This window comes from Podarcis vaucheri, assembly GCF_965113315.1.
Source record: "Podarcis vaucheri genome assembly, chromosome: 11".
Lineage (NCBI taxonomy): Eukaryota > Metazoa > Chordata > Lepidosauria > Squamata > Lacertidae > Podarcis > Podarcis vaucheri.
In genome coordinates, this window is record NC_138749.1 from 19,012,779 (window position 1) to 19,025,911 (window position 13,133).

At 43.1% G+C, this 13,133-nt stretch overlaps 1 protein-coding gene across 6 annotated transcripts in view; it reads right to left on the bottom strand.

Moving 5' to 3' along the window:
* Positions 1 to 238: 238 nt before the first annotated feature.
* Positions 239 to 13,133, bottom strand: part of LOC309542859 (leukemia inhibitory factor receptor-like) — a 92,398-nt gene continuing 79,503 nt past the window's right edge. For all 6 annotated transcript variants that reach the window (XM_082241828.1, XM_082241831.1, XM_082241826.1 and 3 more), the window contains exons 17-20: positions 10,508 to 10,666; positions 9,337 to 9,430; positions 8,164 to 8,239; positions 239 to 7,141 (exon numbers count right to left, since the gene is read on the bottom strand). In XM_082241828.1, the coding sequence (XP_082097954.1) occupies positions 6,503 to 7,141; positions 8,164 to 8,239; positions 9,337 to 9,430; positions 10,508 to 10,666 (968 nt within the window). In that variant the 3' untranslated portion in view covers positions 239 to 6,502. The remainder of the gene's footprint in view (positions 7,142 to 8,163; positions 8,240 to 9,336; positions 9,431 to 10,507; positions 10,667 to 13,133) is intronic.

Sequence of the window (13,133 nt, forward strand, 5' to 3'; positions counted from 1 at the left end):
GCGCCACAACCCCATGATCACCTTAGACTGGACTTAACTGTCCAGGGGTCCTTTACCTTTTTACCTTAGTAAAGAAAGTGGAACAATGTCAGGATAAGAGTTTAGATACACACAGCACAAAGTTATGGTGTCTAAAACAGACCATAGTTTATCACAAACTTGCTGCTTGTGTGAATTGAGAAGACTATGTGCAAAAAATGGAATAAAAACAGGTTTGCAAGGGGAAAGTAGTACAAACTTCTGAAGAGTAAGAAAATACACATTTATTTAACTCCATGACAGTATTCTGCCAAATTCTTAATACATGCATATTACAGGCATAAGCAGTACATTGCCATTTATGTTCATGCTAAAGTCAGTATATCAATACTATATCACTTAAACTTTGCCACTCCCTCCTCCCTAGTTGTGTTCCACAATATTATCCTCCACTAAAGTTGCCTACTTGGGAAATTTCACCAAGGCTAAATATTTAGCTGCTAAAGTACTGTTTCTATCATTTGGATGTTTAGGGGAGGAAACATTGCCCTTTCCCAGGCTTGCTTTGCGCAAATACTCAAGATGTTCATTACTACAAAGTCCCCCTAACCCCAAGGAGGTTTATTGGCTTTGGAATGGATGCACTTTTATCACAGGATGGCTGGGTTTTCACTCATGCACTTCAAATTTTGCAGCTTTCCCAAAGTAAGCACGCCCTCCTTTCACTGGTGCGCAATGTTTCTAAATTCCAAGGGCACTGTGTGAGATTGAAAGTAGTCTCAAAAAGACATCCCCGAGATTTAAATATGCACAACATAAGTACATTCATTTGCATACATCACATAGGTTTGCTTAAGAGACACAACAATACCTGAGCTGTTTTGGCTTCAAATCACCAAATTCAGCAATCCAAAGTACAAAGATAGGAAGCAAGGCTAAGTTTAGGGCAAACTGGTTGCATAGGAATTAAAACACAGGCAATGGTTCAGTCTTCCAGTCAGTTCAATATTATAATGCTCATTTAATATTTTAAAAAGTATTGAGATTAGCTTCACATCTATTACACATTATCCATTTAATATGCTATGTACACTTTTAATAAAAACCATCATAATGTACTGAACTATAAAAACACAGCATATATCATACAAGTAACGGCTTTACTTACAAAGTCCCTCCCCTAACCCCATTTATGCTCCCACCCAACACAACTCCCCATCCTTACTTCCTTCGAGTCTATGCTTCATCTCACTGCAGGAGATTTCACATTCACAATGAAGGCCTAAAGGAGACCACACAGCCACGTGGAAAGTTCTCTCCGCCCCCTACTATACACAGAGGGGACAATTCACAAACCAGCCACAGTGGTGTGGTTCTGTCAAAATCCGTGCACGTCAGTGGTTTGCAAGCATCCTACCCATTAAGAAACACACTCCACGCCAACAGGTCTGCTGAGCAATCCCACTGAGCCTGTCAGAGGATCTTGCAGCACATTTTAATGCATGGATGCGCGCTTGGACCATCCAGCGCACAGCACCTGTTTGGCATCGCTCCATGTGAACTAAGAGTGCCCCCTAAAATAACAAAACAACTCTGCATATGCACATCACCTGTAAGATCAGTAGTGGATCTTCAGACAAGATGGGCTGTCACTGCTCATCTTTGAACTGTGGTTTGAACACCACTGCTCCCTCTTCAGACCGTTCTTTTCCAGGTCCCTACCTCTTAACTTGCAGCCCAGCTAACCAACAGCCACAATCTATAAACAGCAAGTGTGGTGTCTCTCGGTGTACAGCACAACTGAAATTTGTGCATACAACCTAAGGCCTTTCCTTCCTTTAAATTTGGGGTTTAAAGGGGGGGAAGGACCGAGACAACACTGGGATAGGGAAGGACAGGTGGGTGCAACATTTTGCTCGGGTTGGGCCGGACCCCTAGATCACGAGGAGCCCATTAACCTTTAGTGGCTTGAAGCGCTAGAGGCACATTCCTGCTGAAGCCTCTTAAGTACAATTGCACAAGCCCTACTGAAATAAATGGAGGCTGCCGAGCAGAGTCCTTTAGGGGAAAATCAAATATTTCAAGCAGGGCTTTTCCAAAACAGCAGGCAGCCCCAAACTCCTGCCGATTTCCCTTCCATACGAGAAAAAGCTTTTCAGAGACAAGTCACGACGGATCTCTGGGTGTTCCTCTACAGTAGCTTTCACATACTTTGTTTTGCACTTCAGCAGTCATGCTGGATTACAGGAAGCATTCTAGAGCAGCAAGACATAAGCGCCTTTCCCCTTCAGACGCTCCCTCCTAGCCAGCAAATACCTAGTTGTCTGCCATGGAAATTGATGGCTTGTGCTAGTCGCCCACAGTGCCCCATGCTACTGACAGGCAGGGGATAGCAGCTTTTCGACACCAGGCATCAGAAACACTCTAATCCCTTCCCAACTGCTTTGGGCAGTGTACTCTAAAAGACAATAATGGGCACCCAGATGGAGATATAAATACACACTGGTGTTGTCCCTGCTGCTTCCCCTGACAAGAGCCGCACTTTGCAAGCATTTTAGGGAACAATCCACCTGCCCACTCCTCTTGCATAGTCACCACTGGATTGAATTGCCACACAACAAAATTATTCCAAGATCTTCACATAAAGGGAAGAAAGTGATTCAGAGGGTGAAAAGAAACCACTACTATGTTTTCAGCATTATAGCTTACTCTTATCTGCTAAATCAGGGTTCCTCAACCTGGTGCCCTCCGGAAGGCCTTGCATACAACTCCCATCAACCACTAAGGCTGATGGTAGTTGTTGTTGTGGTGCAAAGCAGCTGGAAAGCAACAGGTTGAGGAAGCCGGCAAAAAATCTTGTTTATGAGGTATATTGTATGCAAAAGTTCTAAAAAAAATGTACATCCTACAACACTTCAAAAGTGCCATCTCTCTCTCACACACATACAACACACACACACACACACACACAGGATTCACAGTCCCTTTCCTCCCATTCAGTCAGCACAAAACAACAAATATGACTTAAATGCCATGATGCCCTTCAAAAATTCTGCTCCTAAAAACAAAATGACAAAAAAGTATTAAAAACATATGGCTCAAATTAAAAGCAAAAGGAAGGAACCCTCCAGAAAAAAATGAACATTATATACTAAACAGGACAAAAAGGTTTAAAATGTTAAAATGAAAAGGGTGCTCATACGCTTTAATTTTCCCCACCTTCTGAAATAGGTGCCATACTTCCGCCTCAAAAATACTTCTCAGAACTGCTCTAGAAAAGATGGTTTAAACATTTTAGTTGAACCTGTATGAAACATACTCCAGACACTAGAAAACCACTCAAGCTAATCTTTCAATTTTTAGGGCAGAAAGCACAAGATGATCAAGGCCTCAGCCTTCGCACGAAACACAGAAGCAGACTTCCTAACCTACAGATGCCTATTATAGCACCACAGGACGTAGGGGGCCTTGTGGGGATTGTGGCAGGGAGAGGAAGCGTTATACTTCCCTTTCCCAACCGCTTATTCTTAGACAGCTCAGGTTTCCCCCAGGGCTGCTTGTTACGTAACAAACTTCATGCACATTAATGGCATTCACATGACGTGTCACATCTAGTTGAAAGACTATCAGGGTGCAGCATGGGAAAAGGATGCGAGTGAGCAAGGGCAATGGTGCTTGTTTGCCCTAGTGGCAACGCCACATAATAAGTGCATCCAATCGGCTATATAGTGTCTAAACCCTGATAGGCTAGCCTATATGTAGCATCTCACCATTCCAGCTTGCTATCTAAACCCTAATAGACTAGAATGGCATTGTGAGGGGAAACCAAAATGGTACTGGAGAAGCAGCAGAATGGGAAAACAGGGTAGCTTTGCAGATGAAAGCTCAGTGCAAAATTCAGGGACGCCGATTTAAAAAAAGAAAGAAAACACCACATGCATTATTTACCCAACAATATGTTGTTCCAAAAAGTTTTAGTTCAGTTTGTGGTTTTGCAGTTACTACATGTTTCAGGGCATTTTTCTGATGTGTTTCTGCATTTCAAGATCTCTGATATGCTGCAATGGACTACTTCTTGATGTGAGGCAATTACAAAATTGAGGGTGGGACAGGATGTTGGAGGGGGAATACTACCATGATATTCCGCTGGAAAGAAGTCACTCCTATCCGCTTAACGGACCAAAACAAATCCACATGGTAATCTCACACTGGTGGATAACAGGCTGCCATTGCACCACATGCTTTACCACAGAAATGCAGCAAATGTGTGGTCAAAATTCTCTTGTAACACTTTGCAGGATGATACAAACAACCTCATACAAGACATATTGTTTTACCACATGCCAGGGATCAGAAGAAACCAAATCTAATTCCTGAGGGGAAAGCCTTGAAAAAGCAGCTTAAGAAAATAAAAGGCACTCTGCTAATTTAAAAAAACCCATCAGCGCCACACACACCCCCGTCTACATTTTAAGGAATGTTTGGTGTCACGACTAGCCAATGTTACAGCCTATTTACAGTCCTTGAAAATAGGGTAAACAAGACTACTGTGTTTAGCACCTGAGGGACGAGCACTATTGCCACATGAAAAAAAAGGGATAGTGATTAATACTAGAAACACCCTTGTGTTTTTGTGTGTATGTGTCGGGGGCGGGGAGAGGTCCCAGTTACCAAAAGTAATAAAGGAAGACTCCTCCATATTGAAAAGGCACTCTACAAGTGTGACTTCCTTCTCACAACAGTGAACCAAACCTATAAAGCCCCTCCACCAAATTTTGCACTTAAAATGGACATTCGAAATATAATAGACCTGAATTATTTCAAATTATTTCAAAGCAGCTGGAAAACTCAGGACCCTTCCATGAAAAATCCCCATCAGCCGAGCTAACATGTAGGCTTCAGTAGCTCAGAGCAGGCCTATTACATTGGTCCCTTGACTTGATTTCTAAAGAATTTGCTACATACAAAATGTTCAACAGGCAGTTGCCAATGAGGACATCTGAAATAAGTTTATATACCACAAACATATATATATTCTATGTGTATGTAAATGCCACTTCCATAAGTAGTGTGTAATTATAGACTTGCATGAGCAAGAAATATACTGTAAATGCAAGGATCTGATTTAGCTTTGCTTTAAGGCTGCAACCCAGGGGGGAAATATGTTGTGGTTTGAAAGAAGAGCTTCAATGTGCAAATTCCAGAGTATATGTATACAAAACGAGACATCCTCACCACTTGTTTTCTGGGCAAATATTTGCAAATAAATTCAGGAGAGGGAAACTCCATTTGCATGGAAACATAACCATGCATGAATTTTTTTTTATTCATGCATGAAATGTATTGCATGGAAATGGATTCATTGCAATACACATGCAAATGTATTCACAGGTGGCCACTCCCCCATGAGTAACAGTTTCCCACAGATATGATGGACGGAAAACCGTTCTCGAGTTTGCCCTGATTATGGTTTTGGTGCTCAAGCATGGAAAGAGCTTTGGAAGACTAAAGCTAAAGACTAAAGACCCAGGATGGTAAATCTGCCTCTGCAAAAATGGTGCCTTCACCCTGCACTTCAACAAAGAAACCAAGAAAATGCCCCCACAGAAAAGAAAAAATAGCATGTCAGGGAAGTGGATTCCTGCCTAGCGGGACTACTTGAGGTCAAGATGATTTTATATTTTAAAAACATTGCTTAAAAAGCTGGAAGCTTCACACATTTATCTATTCCTGACTGAGATTTTAAAATCAGTGTTACACTTTTGTTTTTGCACCCCTGAGTCATCTATTGCAAATTGGTTTATACAGTAGGTACAGGAACTCGCGTCCCGGCTTGTCAAACTCACCCACCCCACAGATCAGCTGTAGCCATGGCTGATCAGATGTTGGAAGATGGAGCTCTTCCACACAAACCGGTTTAAGTCCCATAGAAGTCAAAGGGAATGCAGAGCAGGTTGAGGAATGGAGCCTTCAAACTGCCAGCAACTGCAAGATGGTAGTGTTTGGGTACTGTAGTGTTTGGTTGCTCAGAATCATAGAAAAACGGATTAAAAAAAGAAAAATATATATACCTTTGACGAAGCAGCAAGGCCCTGATCCTGCACATACCTGACGTGCGTCAATGCCTTTAAAAGCCTAACGATCCAAGTGCGTGATCTTTGTGATAATTTCTCCCTACTATTCAAAATGGAAAACCAGGAAAAAAACAGTCGCAAAAGGAGAGCGCCATGCTCTGTTGACAAGGCAGATTTGAGGAGGGGACTGCCCCTTCCCCAATAGATACAGACCTCCCACCACTCTTTGGTTTCATAAAGGGTTACCTCAGAGCACCTGTTCCCCCATTAGGGCACAATAAATTAGCATCTCTGTCACCCGAAACAAATATTGCCACTTCCACTGTTAACTTAAAACAAGGCCAGCGTTCAATTTCAGCGAATGACATTATAAACTCTCCAGTATAGTGTCTCCAAGGCTGATAAGCAATTTCTGCTTTCCAGAGCAACTTGTTACCACCTCAAGGCTGCTAAGCATTTGGTTTGTTGTGAAAGAAGTTAGCAAAGGACCAGCCTGTGTTGGTGGCTTTGGGGGAGTCTTCGTCCTCTTTGGGTGGGATCAAAAACTGCCGAGAATTAATGGAGCAAGGGCTCCCAAAGGAGGTGTTTTCATTGTTGCTCCCAGTGGATGCAGGAGAATCTGGGCAGTCTGTATTCCAGGAGGAAGTATTCACTTGAGGTCTGTAGCCTGCAGCCTTGTCCAAGTCCTCTTCGACGGACGACGAGTCCTCCATTTTTATCAAGCTATTCACCGGCAGCTGCATTTGAGGTTTATAGCCTGCTGCCGCCACACAGTCAACTTCTGGTTCTTCCTTCAGCTTCACTGGAGCTGGATACATAGTCTGGATGTCAATGTAGACAACTTGGGAAGACCCCGTCGATTCATCGATTGGTGGGTTAGAGATCTCCTCCTCGATGATTGGCGGGCAGTAGGAGACGACAATGTGGCTCTCCGTGTCAGAGTCAGCGCCATCTTCCGGAAGCTCATCTGCTACGGGCGATGTAATGGCTGTATCTTCAATCTTGAGGCAAGGGGACTGTGTTTCAACCACTTCAATGTTGTTGGGGGTGCAGGGATTCATCTCCAGGGTTTTGGAATTGGGGTTTCCCTATAAATTGGAAAACAAAGCAAAGAACGTTTAGCATTTGCAAGTTTAAAGGAACTGGATTCTTCTGGGTTAGGGAGGGAAATCACAGAACCTAATTTTGAAAACTCTCTATTTTGTTATTCAAATAACCTGTTCATATACAGATTGTTCCTATGAATATTTCTAATTCATAGCCATCAGCATTAAGAACATAAGCAGAGCTTGCTGGATCAGACAAATGGCTCATTTAATCCTGTATCCTTTTCCCCCAGTGAACAACCAGTGAGAACCAGTCCCCTCCCTGCCTGCCCGATTTCAGTCCTGCACAAAAGCTAACTAAATACTGTGAATCTCACATCACCAATTACCAGCCCTGTTCCTTTCTCTCCAAAGGTTGACGGCAGGTGACAAAAACAAAAATAAAAAATGCTACTAAAAACTCTTAAAAGAATAAGAAAGTAAGGTACTTTTAACGTAACCCATACAGTCATAAACTCTGCCACCTCCTCCCTAAAAACAAGCTGCCTAGGCTGTAAATCGATATCTCATAAAAATGAGAGACCTTAAAAACAATACAACTTTCTCCAACAATCACTGACTTTCTATATTTCACACAGGGCAGCCCTAGGCTGGGAGGATCTGGATCCAAACCAGGGATGGGTGAAATCTGTCTATTTTTGTTTCAGTTTAGAATTTCACCAGCCTTCAATTCAGTTTCCACATTTCTGCACCGGTCTGGGTTTTTTTAAAGTCCTCATGAAAATTCATCCAACATTTGGGAGAGAATTTCCAGTAACTCTTTGTTAGAACTGGACCCATCTTTTCCAGGTGGGGATGGACTCCCTCAGAAGGTGGTGGACTTTCCTTCCTTGGAGGTTTTTAAGCAGAGGTTGGATGACCAATGGTCATGGATTCTTTAGCTGAGATTCTTGCATCGCAGGGAGCTGGGACTAAATGACTCTTGGGTTCCCTTCCAACTCAACAATTCTATGAATCTATGTGTCAAACATCTCATCAGTCAATGGTAAAATGTGTAAGGTTACCTCTGGATCCTTCGGAAACTCTAAAGCTTTGCAGTTTTCTGGGTTTGGAATGTCGGGATAGAAGGTTTCTTTAATCCTTTGGAAAGAGGAAAACAGGTGTTAATGTCAGGAATCTCTGAGAAGCTGTTGGGGAAGGGGATGCTTATCAGCTTGAGGGCCACATTCCCACAGGGTAAACATTCTGGAGGCCGTATTCTAGTGCGGGGCCTGGGCATAGAAGCAAAAAGGGGAAGAGTAGGGACACCTGCCTTTTGTACAACAGGCTATATTCTAATCTTGCTGAAATCAGAGGCACACATACACACACACACACACACACACACACACTGCACAAATTGAGGCAAGCAAGAGGATTCATCATTATCAGAGCACGGCCAGCCAAGAACATGGAGGTCCGCATTTGCTGCGCAAGCCAGAGGTTTTACAGCCCTGTTCTACAGTATTGTGTGGGTCATATTCAAGCAGCGTCTTGGCTTTTATATGCCGTAGCATCCAACACCACATTGCAAAAGGAAATAGGAAAAAATCCAACATATAATTTAGTTACATGTAAGGCGTTTCCTCTGCTCCCACAAACATGGGCTTCAATATGTGCAGAGAGCCACACACACCCTTACATTTTCTTTATTTACTTCAGAGTAGGATGTGGATTCTGCACCCCTCTCTATAGACCGTGTCCCTCAATTGGCCTTTTGCCTCAATCATCATTATTATTATTGCCTCTTGTTCTGTACATCACTGAAAGAACACCCCTGGAATGAGGCCCTTTGGCTAAAAATGTCCTCCACTCCTGGTGTAGCAGTTTAGCATTAAGGGCTAACAGATCACAGGGCTGTGTACAGTATTTACAGACTAATATTCCACTTATTAAAAAAAGAACCTTTAATTTGAAACTTACTCCCCCAAAATTTGAGGTTTATTAATAGTGTAGAACAGATAGCATCACCCAAACAAAAAAGCAGAACTGCAGCCTATCCTTGTTTGACAAGAAAATAAAGTTTGCTGAATACCAAATATTAATTATTATTATTGTTGTTATTGTTATTTTAACACATTACCCACACTTCACTCTAAGGGCCCAGGGCAGGTCACAAGCCATTTAGAATTACAACATTACAAACAGATACAAAGCTTACAATTAAAAAGACGTGATCACACACAAAAAAAGGTTACCATTCTCTCTTCCTGTAGCAAAGGATGCTGGTCACCACTCCCAACACAATAACAATTATTACTGGGACAAGGATGGCAATGATTAATCCCACAGCTGAAAAATTGAGAGAGAGAAAAGCTAATACAATCAACTAACAGTCCTGCTGCACCTGAAATAATTTAAAAATAAATAAATACAGAAGCAGCTTTCATGGACTGCACTTGGGGTGGAGGGGACTAGCAAAGCAGAAATAATTCAAGTAACCAGCAGTGGTTCTTAGTGACCCAGGATCAAGTTACAGGCTTCCGACGGTGGGTGGCTTGTAATATAAGCATGCTTCCAGGAAATGGCTGGCCTCGCATTAGACATTGCTTATTGGAAATAGAAGAGATTGATGAGAAGCTGCACAATTTTGCTCCTGCTGCCTGTGCACTAAAAAAAAAAAACCCACATTGAACAACTGCATTATTCTCAAGGCTCAGCCCCACATCCATTTGCCCTGCCGATTTCCCCCTGGAAAACCCATGACATAGAGCTGAATCGGAACAAACAGCCACTGGGTTTCCCACAGATTGCTGTTTGTTCTGATTTAGCACTAAAGAGCAGGTTTTCCAGGGGAAAGTTGGTGGGGCAAAGGTAAAATTGCTCAGACCTTTACCTTGAAAGCATGGGAGAAGCAGCAGTATGGGTGACCCTGGAGTCAGGGTTGCAAGACCTTTGCTATTACCAGTTTCTTTTAAACATGTTTCCCTTTGTCCAAGAACCTGTCATTCTATTCTGAATTGCAAACTTGTTGTGCATGTGTTGTTTTTTGTACACCACCTTAAAAACCCTCAAGAACCTCCTGTTCTGCAGAATTTTGGCTTAATCTTCACCCCCATATGCTGCAGCCAATCATATGCACACTCTGATCTCTACCCACCCTCCCTCACGGACCAGAAACTCAGTAAGGTCCATGGGGCAGGGACCCACCCAACATTTGCTTCTGAAATCCTGCAACGTGTTCTCTACACCAATGGTGCCTGAACACCACCGCCAATAATCTTTGAGGGTTATTCAGGAATTTGAGAGGTGTTCATTGTGCATTACGCCATTATCCGGCGAGAATTAAATATGCCACCCCAAAACAACCCTCCCCCGCAAAAAAAGACCCCCAACAAAATACACCCTCCTTCACCCCAAAAAACTTACAATTCTCCTTTGTAACCACAGACAAGCTGCTTGGGGGGCCAACTCCACCAGCTGTGTAGGCTCTTAAATTCAGGTGGTAGTTTGTTTTCCCTTGAAGGCTTGATATTTTTAAGGTGTTTTGCTTTAAGTCAGTAATATTCATGTAGGTCTCTGAGTGGCCTGGTGTTAGGGGGGAAAGAAAAGAATTAGGGTTGGGGGGAGAATTTTAAGAAAAGCACCAGTTATCACAGGGCAGATTCACACATGCTGTTTTGTAAAATGAACTTTCAAAGGGGAAGGGAGTAAATCCATATAGATTAAAAGGCAATCCAGTCCTATCACCTCACATATATATTTATTCAAATACTACTATCTTGCCCCTTTTCACAATATTCCATTCTATTCCCCCCCCCTTAAAAAACCCCAAACTCCACATCCATGGCCACTGAGCATGCTCAGACTTCATTAGGCTGCTTTGGGTGTTCCTCCTGCCACAAACAAACAAAGCCCTTTCCTGCACTCCTCTTGCTGTAAGCTGTATGGTTTAAAGCCAAACTTACTCTACCCTCCATTCAGAGGATAGATACCCCTTCTTGTAAAAGGGCAGCAAGAAAAGCTGCATTGTTGTGTTAGGCAACCATAATTGACTTTGAGGATAGACTGGCAAAGACCACTGACTGGGGCTGTACTTGAACATTTCCCCCTAGAAAATTCTAAGTAAAGTAGCATGTTAAAAAGGTAGTTGGGTGCTGCTGTGCATCCAGATTCAGGAGGAGCTCTGAGCACTTCTACCAACAGAAAGTGACAGAGGGACTAAATACTAACAGGAAAATACCCCCCCCCCAAAAAAAGAACCCATCACCAGACACTTCCTGTGCAAAATAGGTTGACCTTGAAATGTGCTCTCAAGCTGCTGTTATCTAGCTCTGTGGGGAATGATTCCTCCCAGCTATATTTTCCAAAACAGAAATAAGTTTATTTCCCATAAGACACCCAGTCACAAAGCAGCTATCAAGGGCAGGGCTAAAAGAATCCCGAAGGTGGCTCTTTCTTGTTCCCAGGCACATCCTGTTCTACAGGAGCTGGGATGATTGTGGTTGCTTTTCTGTGCTTGCACACCAGAGATGCTTCATTTATCGCATTGGTAGGAATAATTGGGGACGATCATCGATCAAGTATTCAGGGCATCAGCAACACACTCCCAACTGAGTTGCCTTTTCAAGTGGTGTTGGCCATTGTGTGGCTAGAGTCCCATACAACTAAAAAATCTGAATGCTAGAAGATTCAGGACAGACAAAAGAGAGCACTTACATAGTGCATTCTTTAAAAAATGCAATCTGCTCTCGCAAGAGGTAGTGATGGTGACCAACGCAGTGTGGTTTTAAAAGAGGATTCGGCAAATTAATGGAGAATATAGCTTTCAGTAAAAAGGGATGCGGGTGGCGCTGTGGGTTAAACCACAGAGCCTGGGACTTGTTGATCAGAAGGTCGACAGTTCAAATCCCCGCAACGGGGTGAACTCCCGTTGCTCAGTCCCTGCTCCTGCCAACCTAGCAGTTCAAAAGCACATCAAAGTGCAAGTAGATAAATAGGTACCGCTCTGGCGGGAAGGTAAACGGCGTTTCCGTGCGCTGCTCTGGTTTGCCAGAAGCGGCTTAGTCATGCTGGCCACATGACCCAGAAGCTGTATGCCGGCTCCCTTGGCCCATAAAGCGAGATGAGCGCCAGAACCCCAGAGTCGGTCACGACTGGACCTAATGGTCGGGGGTCTCTTTACCTTTATAGCTTTCAGTGAATCCTAGCCCTAATGGCTACGTTTGAACGCTCCGCCCCACACCAAGTTCCAGGGTCACATTTTGGTCAGCAAGGTGTTAAAGACGGCTGAGCCAAGAAAGTGACTTTCCCAGTAACATAAAATGACTTAAAGTGTGAAGGTCAAAGATCAGTATTGTGCACATCCTTTCAAGGTCTCTGTGATATTGTGTCAGTTGGCGGGGGAGGGGGCATGTTGCCGAGAGCAAAGCTGTGTTTTCAACAAGTATTCCTGGAAAGATGCAATTAAGCTGTCCTGAGGTCCCTTTAAATATTATTCCCGTTGCAAGGCTCCTACTGAGGTATGCAGGCAGACAAGATTATCAGTGAGTGGGAAGTTTTTTTTTTTTTGGGGGGGGTGGCTGTTTCCAGGCAGAATGAGACCAGAGAGCAAGTTCTGGGGAAAATGACAGTGAGACCAGCAGGTTTTATTTTCTATTAACTCTGTAGTTGAGTGCAACATGCCACAACAAGCTAGGATTAAGACAGGAAAGAAGTTTCGGGTGTAATGGCAAACCTGGGTTAACACAAGAAAATATTCACTAGCTAATGTCACACCATAGCATCAGAGCATGGTTTGTTGCCCCAAAACAAACCATAGCTAGTTGGCCAGGGCAGGTTCAGATGTATAAAACCAACCAAACCATGGCTTAGTGTTGGGTCTGAACACTGCCAACAGGAATACAGATTTATTAGTGTTTTGATCGCACTCATGAGTTTTTTCTTCCCTCTGCCAAATTATTATTATATTTAAAAACGTTGCTTTTTGTTTGTCAGTGCCATATTATAATCACATCGGAGTTTGGTCAGAGCATGGGGAGCTAACTTATATCAG